Source organism: Periplaneta americana, chromosome 1, assembly GCF_040183065.1.
Source record: "Periplaneta americana isolate PAMFEO1 chromosome 1, P.americana_PAMFEO1_priV1, whole genome shotgun sequence".
NCBI lineage: Eukaryota > Metazoa > Arthropoda > Insecta > Blattodea > Blattidae > Periplaneta > Periplaneta americana.
This window is the reverse complement of record NC_091117.1, coordinates 1175559-1189712: the sequence shown is the minus strand read 5'-3', so window position 1 is coordinate 1189712 and position 14154 is coordinate 1175559. Positions and strand designations below refer to the sequence as shown.

Sequence of the window (14154 nt, the reverse complement as noted above, 5' to 3'; positions counted from 1 at the left end):
GATTTATTTATTCATGTTAATTACACGAGATGCAGGAAATAATTACAAAATTATTTATATGACTGAATCGCTTGCACCTACAAAGAGTTGTGGGCGAATGGACCCTAGTAACTAGAAAATAGCGGGTAACCGAATGATTTTTTTTAACTTAATTGTACTCCATAAGAAAATTTATTTCAAAAATGTGATTCTTATTAATGTGATTGTTGATACAATTCGAGAGAGTACGGTATTTCGTTAGTTCATTTTCCCGCGCTCTCTCCACCCCATAAGTCGATGATTGTCGAATAATTCGATAGTTTTCATTCGATATCATGGCGTCTGTCCTAGAGCGCAAGCAGACGGCTTTATGTTGAAGTAAATATGTACAGTACGTAATTATTTGTGTATGAACGGCATGTATTTTGTACAGTAAACGTCGCTGGATTGTATATTAGTCAATTTCGGACAGTTGTACACTTTTTTTCTTTAGAAACGATATCAATGTGGCTAAAAGGAAGAAGACTTTTAAATGTTTTGGTATGTCTACTGTTATGATTAGGTTAGATTTTAATAGGCTTAATGCAAAATTACTATAGGTTATGTATTCTTTTTTGGGGGGAGAAAATTTCAGTATACGGATATCTCACTGACAACAATTGTCATAAAATACTAAACAGAGTAGATTTGTTCGTGTTTGTGGAATGCGCATCATCATGCTTACGAAAAGGCACTTTTCACTGCCAATAATTTATTTTCTGTGCACAAGGTTGGAATTTTAGTTTGAAGTTCTGTTACTTTGGTTCATTACAAATTTAGCATAGGAAGGGAATTGAGCATTTCAATTTTCCTTCTGTTAGACTGATTATAAAAACTATTGTATTTTTCAATTTAGCAGCGGTACATTTTTTAAGATAACAAAGAATCAAAAAGGGGAGGGTAATGGGCGTGACGTTCACTTGTGCCGTTCTTACCGAGAAAAATATGGAGTCAGTCCTCTATTCCTCCCTCATCGTCACCCTTAGTGACAAGCAGCCCCACTGTCAGTGATAAGGTTAGTGGCGTTCCAGGTTAGGTAGGTTTCGGGGCGCGCTTCCGAACAGGGGGAACGGTATTTCCTCCAAGGTTAGAGCCCAGTTTAGGTGTGTGTGTGTGTATTAATCGAAAACTAGAGGTTTAAAAATATTGAGAATAGGACGCATGTTTATATGATATTTTGGTAATTTCATAGAAGACGGGCACCTGGTTGGATGTACTAAGTATTACCAACTTTTTTACTTTAGAGTTAAATGTTAGTGATTTTTAGTGACTTTTATATGTTAGTTCTAGGTTTTTATACGAGGTGTCGCATTGATGATGTTTCAATTTGATTGGTTATAGTTGTCATTTGTTCTAGAATTTTCGTTAATTTTGAATGGGTAATGACGTTGTTAATTGTTCTTGGTTGTTTGAAGTGAGTGGTGTTATGCTGTTTTGCTGGCTAAAGCTATTGGAAGTTTGTCATTTTATGATTTTCCTTCGATTTCAATGGTTATAGTTGTCATCATGTGTTCTAGAATTTTCGTTAATTTTGAATGGATAATGACGTCAGTAAGTTGTTCTTGGTTGTTTGACGTGAGTGGTGTTAAATTGTGTCTGATGGGTAAACCTATTGAAAGTTTGTCATTTTATGATATTTGTGAAAGATGTGTGAAAATAGAACAGAGTATTACATTTTATGTCGATTTTGGTTCAGTTCTTTCGCTGTGAATAAAAATTGTATCGATTGTTGACGAGAAAACTGTTCCTGTGATTCCAAGGAATTGTTCATTGAATTCTCCATACAAGTTAAGGTGTAATAAGAGATCAAAGAGAATTTCATTTTGTGTAAATACATGGTTTAGTTATGTGAACTTAACTGTACGACAAAGTGGTGGTTTAGTTCTTTGTTGGCTGCATGCTTTAAGTTCAGATTGCCTTGAAGCTTGTGTCATAATGCAAGTGAAGTGGTTGTCTTTGAAGACGTCAATGAGGATTGAATTTTGTTTGATTAGGTGATAAAATATTGTTTTGTTTTGTGTTTTAGTGATTTGTGGGGGTAAAGTGCGGGCGAAAACTGCCAGAAAAGTACTACCAACTCTGAAGTTCAAATGCCACCAAACACCATAAAAATCAAAGATGAAAAATTAAACATATTTTCATTTTTTGAAAGGCTTTTTCTTTCTTAAAAATATGAATATATGTTTAATTTTCCATCTTTGATTTTGTAATGTTTGGTGACATTTGAACTTCATAGTTGGCAGAACGTTTTGGTAGTTTTCGTCAGCCATGTTGGATTTTGCCCGTCTTCTAGGAAATTACCGATATTTTTTTTCGATTATTACACACACACACACACCTAAACTGGGCTCTAACCTTAGGAGACATGCCGCTGCCCCTGTTCGGAAGCGCAATCTATATCTTCGGTGATACAAAAATCGAAATTATTATGCCTCCTTATTCAGTTCAGCTCTGCTAATTTAAATAAGCAATTAAGAACAGATTTCAAACAAAATTTCTACAATTTCTTGTGCATCATTTCCAAATGTATTGTCTCATAGATATTAAATAAACATGTACTTAAAAATTAACGATAAAAGATTTTATGGCGAGTCAGTCTGATGTCCGTGGAGAAGCACTGCTGCTGTGAGATACTTTCCTGCATATCATTAGCAGTGCAGATATCCTCTTGAAGGCCATTTGATTGGTTTTCCAGCACCTCAGCAGGCAGCTGCATGCAGACAGGACACTCAGGTCGCCGCTAGTTCCGATTGTGATTGAACAGACGGGACGGGGCGAGCGGGCGTATGACATATATTCACGTCTGCTGAAGGAGCGAATCATCTGCGTCATGGGGCCGGTGAGTGTTGTTCAAGGAGCAAGTCCACAGAGAGAGGGAACAAGCAATGAAATGTAAAAATATATATTAAAAGGAGGGTAAACTAATACAAATACTGAAGTAAAAGAAAACCTGTCCATAGAAATTATAAAAGAGGATAAATGAAATTAGTAAATAAATAGAAAACCAAGGGAAAAATGGAGAATGATATGTATGTTAATCATTAGAAAATCGAATAATAGGAAAAAGTTACTGAGAACATGATTCATACATTGAGCTGCTGAAGGGTCGAGGCATTTCCTTCAAATGGGGAATGCATATAAATATAACTTGAAACAGTAACAGAATCCTGTTTTCACAATTGTCACACACATGCTGCTACTTGAGTACCAGGACTGACTGGAATCTCAACCGAAGCAAGGCTCTGGACAGTACAGCGTGAGACATAGAGAAATGATCTAATTATTTTATTTTATTGTCATTTAAATTCAAAATTTGTGCTCTATAGAAAATAAAAATTCTGAGAAAAGAAGATAAAGTGTTTGAGATCTCTTTCATCACTTTCAGATCTCAGACGACCTGTCTTCACTTGTAGTCGCACAGCTGCTGTTCCTGCAGTCAGAGAGCAGCAAGAAGCCCGTGCACATGTACATCAACAGGTGAGGGATCTGCAACTGAAGCTGAAATTATTTTTACCACATTGAAAATCAAATTAAATTAGTACATTATGCAACGAGCCTATAATGATAGTAATTAAGACGCGAGCATGTTTGTTTATGAAACTCGCTTGCGCTCGTTTCATAATTTTTATACGAGTGTCTTAATTACCATTATAGTCAAGTTTCATACGACTTTTTATGCTCGACCATATTTCTAACTTGAAATTATTCAGAAGTAATCATTTTATTTGTATTTGACTGAAGATCGGAAGTGACCTTGTGCATAGCTCGTGAATTGTGAGATGTGCGCAGACGCGAAAGTATTGATTTTTTTCTGAGGAACAATAATGTCATTGACCTTGATGTAATGTAGAGGATAACATGAACTAATTTTGATATAACCTGGAAATTGATTTAGAATTGAAAAACGAGATGACAAATTGAATTTATTTGAATATTATTTACAATTGACGCTAATTATTATAGTAACAGAACATAACCTTCTGCGACAGTATTGGATTTCCAGCCTCCGTGACGTTTCCCTCGTTGTCTTTCGATTGCATATCCGAGAATAATCGAAAACCTGAACTTTAGTGAATAGGTGTACTTTAATGACATGCATTAAAGGACTGCTACCAGGTGTATAATTACTACATTTCGGCATAGTCGAGCATAAAAGCAATTAATGAATTGCTTTTGAAAGCATTAATTTTAGCCCTCAGTTAAAGGACTTATGTTGCGAAATAACTCGACAGACAGTGTGAAACTATATGAGTTGCTCGTAATGTCACTGCAGGACATTTCTTGCATACAAGAGGTGAATGCAGCCATTCTTCCATAAATTATACTTAATTTTCAGACAAGTCGATAGAGTTAATGTGCCTGCACTTACTTACAAATGGCTTTTAAGGAATCCGCAGATTCATTGCCGCCCTCGGTCCCTATCCTGTGCATATCCCATCTCCCTCAAATCCATTAGTGAAAACAATGCAGCCCAGGCTATTAGAAACCTGACATTGCTTACAGTCCTCTCTACTAGTACCCCACACAGACACGTCCTGTGTTGATAAAGAAGCCAAGTCATTTAATAGTAGATTGAAAAAAAGGATGGCAGTCTTTAAAAATGTAAGAATAATTGACTTAAACCTGGATAGAAGTAAATTCACTAGACATGGACTTGATCTGAATAATCAAGGAAACGAGTGAGAGAAAACATTATGAATGAAATTGGATGTGATTGAAAATGCAACAAGGGATCCCATTGTGATGGACTGATGAAAGTCTCAACAGAAGAAGACGACGCCATCAAGGGAACAGCTGACAGGGGAGAACTGCCCAAGAATCTGATGCTGACAAGGAAACTACAGAATGTCCACCAAAAGCTAAGTGACTGTTTTCTATAAGCATGACAGTTTGTAGGGCAGATAATACAGATATTCCCAACAATTCAAATGATATAACAGATAGACATCATCCACCAACTGAAGAAAGTGCTAGTTTAGGTAATATTAGTAGGATCCTTATACTTGATAAGAAAAGACTTCTGGTAATGCTAATAAATGTAACCCTATTTCACTAATGCACCAACATTTCCAGTGCCTTAAAAATAAGTTAAATGAATTAGAAGTGCTATTCAGTCATGACTTGAGATACAGATATTTTATGTTGCACAGAACATTGGCTAAACGAAAAATAAGTAACTTCAGTTCACATTTAAAAGTTTCTTTAGTCATACAAAGTATAAAAAGCGAACATACCACCTAAACCAAGAGTATGTAGTAGCAGAAATAAAATACTCAAGTTATTGTTTCACAGTAGCTTGCATTTATAATTTCTAGATCATCAAGTGGCTGTTTGAAATTCTCTTACACTCATTAAAAACAGCAATTTTATGTTGTGATCTTCTAGAAAACAGTAGTGCAGCTTCTGATCTCAAATCACTGATTCATTCTTATAACTTAATTGAGACTAGATACCTCCTCCATGTCTGCACCAAATAGTTGTTGATAATGACTCATATTGATTATCAGTGGAAATATAAACATAGGAATTTGAAACCACAGGAACTGGTCACCTACCCATTATCTCCTAGCCTAAGTTGCCTTCTTGATATTACGGACAACACAAAATGCTAACATGTAAGCCTGGATCTCGTGTAGTTCGAACTGTTTTCACTAGGAACAGTGCTTGCAATGACTACTTTTGTTAGCAGAGTCTAGATTTCCCAAAATTACCCTATATTTTAGAAATAGTGTTCTTTGTTCATCAAAATATAGATTCTTTTAAAACAAATTTATCTTATGATGAGTATAACACCAGAACATCCGGAAACATACATTTGAATTACAATACCACAAGTTTACCAGAAGTCTTAACAGCATATCACGTAGGGATAGCAATTTATACAGTAAACTTCCACAAAATAAGAACGAACTTAACATGAGAAAATAAAAAAAAGAGGTAAAGAATATTTTATTGACACATATGCCATGTTGCACAAATCAGTATTTAAATTTAAAGTTCTAGTAATTAACATTCGCTCCTTGATATTGCTGCCCTTGATGGTTTTATGTTCCAGAATTAAAGTGAAGGATGAGAAGACGAAATACAGAGACTGGCTGGAATAGTGCCACACACGACTCGAGATTGAAAGAAATGTGTGTGTCGCGTCCAACAGGAGTATCAGATGTTTAGAAAGTCGAGTTGATTGCTTCCTGATAACCGAAGTTGGCACAGACAACATTTTGCATAACTCTAATATTGTATAATTAAGTGCATGTTACTTAGTACTAAAGTTTGTATTCTAATATAATTATGTTACTTTGTGTCATGCACACTGTTTTTACTTTCAATGTGCAATTAAAATAATTCATGCTTACAAACAAATATTCTGAGGGGGCAGATCAAGTTATTTTTTTCTTCCACCATGTTAACAATGTCAAAACAAGACTTTATACAAATTTTGGCCACTTGAACGCAATTACGAGAGCTGTAAAAAATAAGTTTCCCTGGGGTCGTTTACAGAAACAAAGAACAAAAGCTCATGGAAACATTTATTGGAACACAAACAACAAAAAACAATTGTGTTGAGATACTTTTCAACATACTCCCCACCGGAATGGAGACATCTGTCAGACCGTGGGATGAACGTTCGTAACCCTGTGTTGCTGAAGTCTACCAAGCAGTGTGTGACGGCCATCTGTACCTCTGTTGATCCCACAATGTGACAAATGTCTCAACTTCAATGGGGAATATGTTGAAAAATAGCTCAACAATTGTATCTGCTCTAATATTTTTTTTCAAATAAATTCTGTTTTCTTTCTTTCAGGGAAACTTATTTTTTATCATCATCATCATCATCATCATCATGTCAAGTACTAGTCCCAAAAAAACTGTTATGGCATGAAAAAGCGATTTTCTTGCCATCTTTTCATAGGTCGATCAAGTGACCGTTTCCCATTTGGACGATACTTCATTATTGCCTTAGGGATCCTGGATGAAACCATTCTTGAGACGAGTTCCTTCCAGTTTAACTGATATCTGGAGATATAGTCCAGTATTGATGACACATTAAGTTCTTGAAGGAATTGCGTTTGAGTGGCCAAAATTTGTATAAGTACTTGTTTTGACATTATCAACATGATGGAAGAAAAAAAATAGCTTTTTTATCTGCCCCCATCAGAAAGTTCGCTTGTAAGCTTACTTAGAATTAAGTTATATTATAAATTGTCTTTTGCTTGTGTACTGACGATGCCATGAATGCTTGTAATTCCAATGTTAATAAAGATCTGATCTGATTAATTGCAGACTATTGAATAGATTATGGTATACGCAATATGCTCACTGTGATTACAATAAATTTAATTATTGCTAAATCAAGATCATTAAAACTTTTTGTTACAAAACTGAAATAAAATATTCTCTGTCCACTAACAAAATCCGCACATTTTACACACTACAAATTATGCAGTACATATAGTAATTCAAGTCTCAGTCTTGCTCACCATGGCCAAAAGATGGCCTTCCTGTGCTACACATCAATATTCTGAAGCAATCTGTGTCTAATTCATTCCTTATAACATCCTAGCCTACACTTGTTACCAGTTGGTTATTAGTTTCTTTTTTATTTTTAATTGAGATTCCAAATTGCCAAAATTTTATTTTGGTCAGTGGTAAAAAATGAATTACCTTTATCAGTAAGAAATCTTAAAATCATAGAAAAATAAATGAAATCAATATCCAGAAACTCATGAGCAAGGTTCAGTCCAGGGGGCAGCGTGACGGCAGGCCTGGGCATCTATGACACGATGCAGTACATCCTGCCGCCGATTGCCACGTGGTGCGTGGGGCAGGCCTGCAGCATGGCGAGTCTGTTGCTGGCCGCAGGGGCCCCCGGCATGAGACACGCCCTGCCCAATGCCCGCATCATGATCCACCAGCCGTCCGGAGGCGTGCAGGTCAGTAGTTGGGTCGTGGAGACTGCAGTAAGTAGCAAAAGAAAGTGTGTTATTGCTATCAAATCTCACAATTCAGTCTAGTTTTAAGTGTAGTTGCCATGGAAATCGAGACATGTACTGCAGCATGTCACTAATTTGAAGATGACATAAGCCATTTTTGGACATACTCTGCTGTAATTAGTTATTTAGCAACCCTCTATCAACTACTAGGTTATTTAACGTCATTGGAATTGTCTATCTTATTATTGCTATTGAATCTGTGCCTGCCAAGAAATTTCTTGAGCACAAACTTTAGGGGGAGACGAACCTTAAGGCTGGTTCACAATAAACCGGGAATGAAACGAGAATGAGAACAGAAATATTGTTAAAATAAATGTATTTAAATGTGAATATTCACAATTAACTATTGTTAAAATAAATGTATTTAAATGTGAATATTCACAATTAACTATTGTGAATGATCACATTTAAATACATTTATTTTAACAATATTTCTGTTCTCATTCTCGTTGTCGTTTCCATTCCCGGTTTATTGTGAACCAGCCTTTAAGAGTCATTATGTAACAAAAGCGTTATTGACGACAACTCGATTATGACAATTCATTGTAAACATTCTGATAGGTCTGTGCTAGCATATTGGCTCCCAGATCAGTGGGTTATTTTACGATGCTTTATCAGCTGCTGTAGTTATCTAGCGTCTCTATGATATGAAGTGATAATGCTAGCGAAATGAGTCCAGGGTCAGCTCCAAAGTTACTCAGCATTTGCTCTTAATGGGTTGAGAGAAAACTCCAGAAAAACCAGATCGACGCAAAACAGTGATTAAATATATCGAAACGTTTAGCAGCTGCCATGTTGAAGACCAGTATCCAACACTACATACAGAACCTCTGTTATTGCATGTTTACAAAAATCAGAAACTGTCCAAAATCAAGCTATTGGTCCACACCTGTGGAGTAACGGTCAGCGCGTCTGGCTGCGAAACCAGGTGGCCCGGGTTCAAATCCCGGTCGGGACAAGTTACCTGGTTGAGGTTTTTTCCGGGATTTTCCCTCAACCCAATACGGGCAAATGCTGGGTAACTTTCGGTGCTGGACCCCGGACTCATTTCACAGGCATTATCACCTTCATATCATTCAGACACTAAATAACCTAGATGTTGATACAGCGTCGTAAAATAACCCAACTCAAGCTACTGGAATAAACACTGGAGCTGTAAAATAAACACTAATAATAGCCATGAAAATGATTGCAGGAAATGATCCTGTTTTATATCAAATTAGAAAAATGGCTTTTTTACTGTTTGAGAAATTAATATGTCTGCCACATGATGATTACTGGAGAAGCTAAGACTAACACAACAGAAATTTAATAACAGTCTGAGATTAAGGCCTGTTCAAGAAGTAAAAATGTTACGTAAGGATTACAGTACAGTACCTCGTCTATTGCAGAAAAATTGTTAACGCCACAAATATATGTCTAATGAGAAAAAAAAATGTGTCTCTTTTGTGACAGCAATCTTTTCCCTCCCACAGTTCACCTGGTAATCCTTATTCTTCCAGTGTGGTTCCTGGAAAGGGAACAATGTTGGCTGTTGATGTTCAGTCCAGCAGAGTTGCCACATCTAACCTCGCAGTTGCATGTTGCAGGGTCAGGCAACAGACATCCAGATTCAGGCAGAGGAGATCATCAAGTTGAAGCGGCAGATCAACGGGCTGTATGTGAAGCACACGGGCTTGCCTCTGGAGAAGATAGGTGGGTCATGCTTCGTAGTCTGTGTGCCTTTCAATACTGTAACTCTTCAATTGTGGAGTACTTTGTTCATCAAACAGTGTTCATAAGATAAATGGAAAAGTACTTAAGATGTTTTAATGCACGTATACTTCTGCCATGTGATCATCTTTAATGTGGAATGTATCTGTGGCTTAATGCAATAACAACCAATGTCAAAATATCGTAATGTTGGGAATGAGCGATTTAAATTGTACTGTATTGTATTTATTTAAATTCCATGGTATTCATACATTACTTCACAGCTAGAATATGGAATATATTAAAAAAATGTTACTAGTACTACAAAGTCTTAATATTATAGTCACAGTCTAGTTGAAATATATACAAAAGAGTTTTACAATATAGTCTACTAGTACAACACAAGGGGTTAGTATCGATACTTAATGCAAGACAGAAATATTCATGAAGCGTTGTTGAATGTCATGAATTCATCTACAGAATAGAAGGTGTGAGAAATTAGGTACTTCTTTAATTTGGCCCTAAATAATCTTATTTTTTGAGTTTCATTTTTTATATCCATAGGCAGGCTATTAAAAATTGTTACTGTCATATAAATGCACTGCTTTTTGATAGCACGATAGACTTGCCGATGGAGTGTGAAAGTAATTTTTTTGACGCGTATTTATGCTATGAACTGTTGAATTAGTTACAAAGTTCTTGACTACATATACCACTAATGCTGTAATTTAAGCCGCCTATAGGACTAAAGCCTTTAGAGATTTTACTGACTTGGTTGTTTTTGCAGTGAATTAATTTATTGTAACTTTTATTTCAAAATAACAATAATAATCACTTTCTACAATTTAATTCTACTCCCGTCAACAATGGGATTTGCACTCTACACAGCAACACAGTATTCGTTATTGCACTCCACAGACGACAATGACAATTTACTTGGATTATTGAGAACAAGAATGAACTGTTAATTTTAACTAATGTTCACAAAGCACTATTTACAACACAGAACTGTCAGTTCTCAGTTCACAGCTCGTTTGCCTTGGCTAGTTCTTCTAGCTCAGTCACTCGAGTTCACAGTATCTCGAACCCCAGACCTTCAGAGACAATCTGCTGAACTTCGAACTCAGGTCCCCCAACTGCTGTCCACTACACTCAAACTCAGGACTTCCGGCTCCACAGCTGCGAACACACTCAAGTCGAACTTCGGTCTCGAAGCTGCCTTCACTGCTACACAAGACTGGCTGGCTTGCTGTCCACTGACTATAACAAAAACTGCCACTAACTAAACTGCTCGTCAAGTTCACTCACGTGTCGTATTTATAACTAAACCATAGTTACGAGAAATTTCTACAATGCTAGAGATTTGCATGGATGTCCAGAGATGGCATTCTCGAATAATCTGGATATCTCCCCTCTCTGCCGCGGTCGCTCTCTCTCCTCTCCTCCCTCCTCTCTATGCCACAGCACATGCCACATGAAGCAGACGCGCACGCAACTTGCCCGAACCACGGCCGACCTTGCAATCCTCCTGCCGGTCGTGAGATCGTATCCCAGCCCTGTCACATTATAATAAGTTTAAGACATACAACAGTCATTTCCAAATCATACAATATATTATAAAATTAAAGTAAAATGTTCCAAAGTTTAATGCAAACGCACTTATTTTAATAGCTAATCAAATATAAATTATACTTGGGAGGAAATTAAACACAGAATAAATATGGGAAGTGCCTGTTATTATTTGGTTGAGAAGCTTTTATCATCCAGTCTGCTATCAAAAAATGTGATGGGCAGGGCATGTAGCACGTATGGGCAAATCCAGAATTGCATATAGAGTGTTAGTTGGGAGGCCAGAGGGGGAAAAGACCTTTAGGGAGGCCAAGACGTAGATGAGAGGATAATATTAAAATGGATTTGAGGGAGGTGTATGATGATAGAGAATGGATTAATCTTGCTCAGGATATGGCCCAATGGCGAGCTTATGTGAGGGCAGCAATGAACCTACAGGTTCCTTAAAAGCCAGTAAGTAAGTAAGTAATTCTAAATGACATTATTAAAAAAAACTACCCTTGCCACTGTCTTTATTAATAGATTTTTGACAAAGCTCTATCATACATCTTCCTCTTGAGAACAATAATTCAGGTCCGCAGTAAACATAACACTAAACAGCCAGAACACAAATGAAAGGATACCAAAGTGAAATGACCGAAGTCCACATTGGCTGTTCTAGCAATAAAAAGTGTAATACCATTCAGCAATGTCGGTTGTTATTTCAGTAAGTATTTTATTTTCGTATGCCATTGGTTCAAGGGATGTCTGTTCCTTTAGTCTTAGACATCGGTTGTTCTAGCATGTAATTTCGATTGATTGCACAACTTTTTGATGAACAATTGAGATTGGTTGTTCTTGCATTAAGTCACAGATATAGTCTATTTTTTAAAATATAATATTGATATATTTTTTTTTATATTTATTATGAAATCAATATTATTATACTGCTTAGAGAGGAATGTTTGTTCTTACAGAGTCCAGCATGGAGCGGGACAAGTTCATGTCACCCGTTGACGCAAAGGAGTTTGGCATCATTGACAAGATCCTGGACCACCCACCCAAGCATGGGGAGAAGGCGGAGAGCAACGAACAGTGCAGCGTAGCCAGCAGCTAGCCTGCCGCAATGAATTGTTCCTGTTTTGTTGTGAGAGAGATCCCACTCTGATTGCTTGTGCTGGGAGAAGCAGTTGCACAGCACTGCACTAAGATACCATCAACCATGGTGTTAGAATCTTAAAAAACTCAACTGTATAAAAAATACAGAATACTGAACAGAAACTTACAAAAATTCTGTCTCAAACATATGTACGTCTAGTAAAATGGGAGTCCATGTTGCAAGAAAAGTCTACAATTTAAAGAAAAAACAGGAACTTAAATAGGCAGTGAATGCTGATTATGTATTCTACTGCATAGGCACTCATTCTTCCAGTGTTGTAATATTCTAAGTTCAATGTGTGTTTCATTAACACTGTGTATATAATTTTACATGTGAAATTGTTAATATACACTTTTCAAATTCAGATTCTAATAAAAGTAAATAATTCTGTAACACAAATAGAAGATTCATCATGAAAAAGTAAAAAAGCTGTTTTTCCAGTGTAGAGAGTTGAAGACAGAACTGCCATGTTAAAACAATTGATAAAGATCTAATAAAAATCAACAATTTTGTTGGAAACAAATTTTTGTAAGCAGTCACAAATTATAGCAAAAACAAACATTGTGACCTGGCTCTGCTGTTCGTAACCAGGAAGCTGGTGGAATAAATATTTCAAGCTAATTAAAGTTGAATGTTGTATGATATTCATTGACTTCTAGGATAAAGTTTGTGCTCCATTTCAGATGCTAATAATAAAATTATATGGGTAATAAGGACATTATCTTGGTCTTTCTTCCCTTTAATCTAATATAATCTTCCTGTTCCCAAATCGTTTTCACTTCCCTATAATACTTTAATGTTCCAAAGTCCTTCATATTCAGAAAAAGATCCTGCCTCGGAATTTCGTAAGCCCTTTGTTTTCCATTCTTTCCAATAATGTTAGTGTTTAATGTCCCTGGTTTCTGCCACAACCAATTCAGGCCTGACCTACTTATCCAGGGCGTCTTACTGATCATGAAGGTAAGGAAACTGAACAGGTGATCATGAATTTTGTTGTGTCCACACTGAATGAAGAAAAGTTGAGCTCTGGTAAGTAGGTATTGATTTATTGATTGTTTTATTACATTTTTATGCCATACTGTAATTGATTTATTGATAGTTTTATTACATTTTTATGCCATATTGTAATTGATTTATTGATAGTTTTATTACATGTTTATGCCATACTGTAATTGATTTATTGATAGTTTTATTACATTTTTATGCCATATTGTAATTGATTTATTAATAGTTTTATTACATTTTTATGCCATATTGTAATTGATTTATTGATAGTTTTATTACATTTTTATGCCATATTGTAATTGATTTATTGATAGTTTTATTACATTTTTATGCCATACTGTAATTGATTTATTAATAGTTTTATTACATTTTTATGCCATAATGTAATTGATTTATTGATAGTTTTATTACATTTTTATGCCATACTGTAATTGATTTATTGATAGTTTTATTACATTTTTATGCCATACTGTAATTGATTTATTGATAGTTTTATTACATTTTTATGCCATACTGTAATTGATTTATTGATAGTTTTATTACATTTTTATGCCATATTGTAATTGATTTATTAATAGTTTTATTACATTTTTATGCCATATTGTAATTGATTTATTGATAGTTTTATTACATTTTTATGCCATACTGTAATTGATTTATTGATAGTTTTATTACATTTTTATGCCATACTGTAATTGATTCATTGATAGTTTTATTACATTTTTATGCCATATTGTA

At 35.6% G+C, this 14154-nt stretch overlaps 1 protein-coding gene and 1 long non-coding RNA gene across 2 annotated transcripts; one reads left to right on the top strand and one right to left on the bottom strand.

The window, feature by feature from the left end:
* The first annotated feature begins 300 nt into the window (after positions 1 to 300).
* Positions 301 to 13127, top strand: ClpP (Caseinolytic protease proteolytic subunit). The gene is made up of 6 exons (XM_069824494.1): positions 301 to 519; positions 2714 to 2857; positions 3404 to 3495; positions 7760 to 7952; positions 9602 to 9707; positions 12230 to 13127. The coding sequence occupies exons 1-6, from the start codon at positions 484 to 486 to the stop codon at positions 12367 to 12369; spliced, it is 711 nt and encodes a 236-aa protein (XP_069680595.1). The 5' UTR covers positions 301 to 483; the 3' UTR covers positions 12370 to 13127.
* Positions 7335 to 9714, bottom strand: LOC138698624 (uncharacterized). The gene is made up of 2 exons (XR_011331917.1): positions 9582 to 9714; positions 7335 to 7974 (listed from the first exon to the last, which is right to left on the bottom strand). It is a non-coding gene; the product is annotated as an uncharacterized lncRNA (long non-coding RNA).
* Positions 13128 to 14154: the final 1027 nt, after the last annotated feature.

Bases quoted from the DNA above. Each gene is read 5' to 3' on its own strand.
- ClpP (XM_069824494.1), top strand. From the start codon at position 484: ATGTGGCTAAAAGGAAGAAGACTTTTAAATGTTTTG. The intron at 2,858-3,403 runs GTGAGTGTTGTT...CATCACTTTCAG, and splicing joins TCATCTGCGTCATGGGGCCG to ATCTCAGACGACCTGTCTTC. The intron at 7,953-9,601 runs GTCAGTAGTTGG...TGCATGTTGCAG, and splicing joins AGCCGTCCGGAGGCGTGCAG to GGTCAGGCAACAGACATCCA.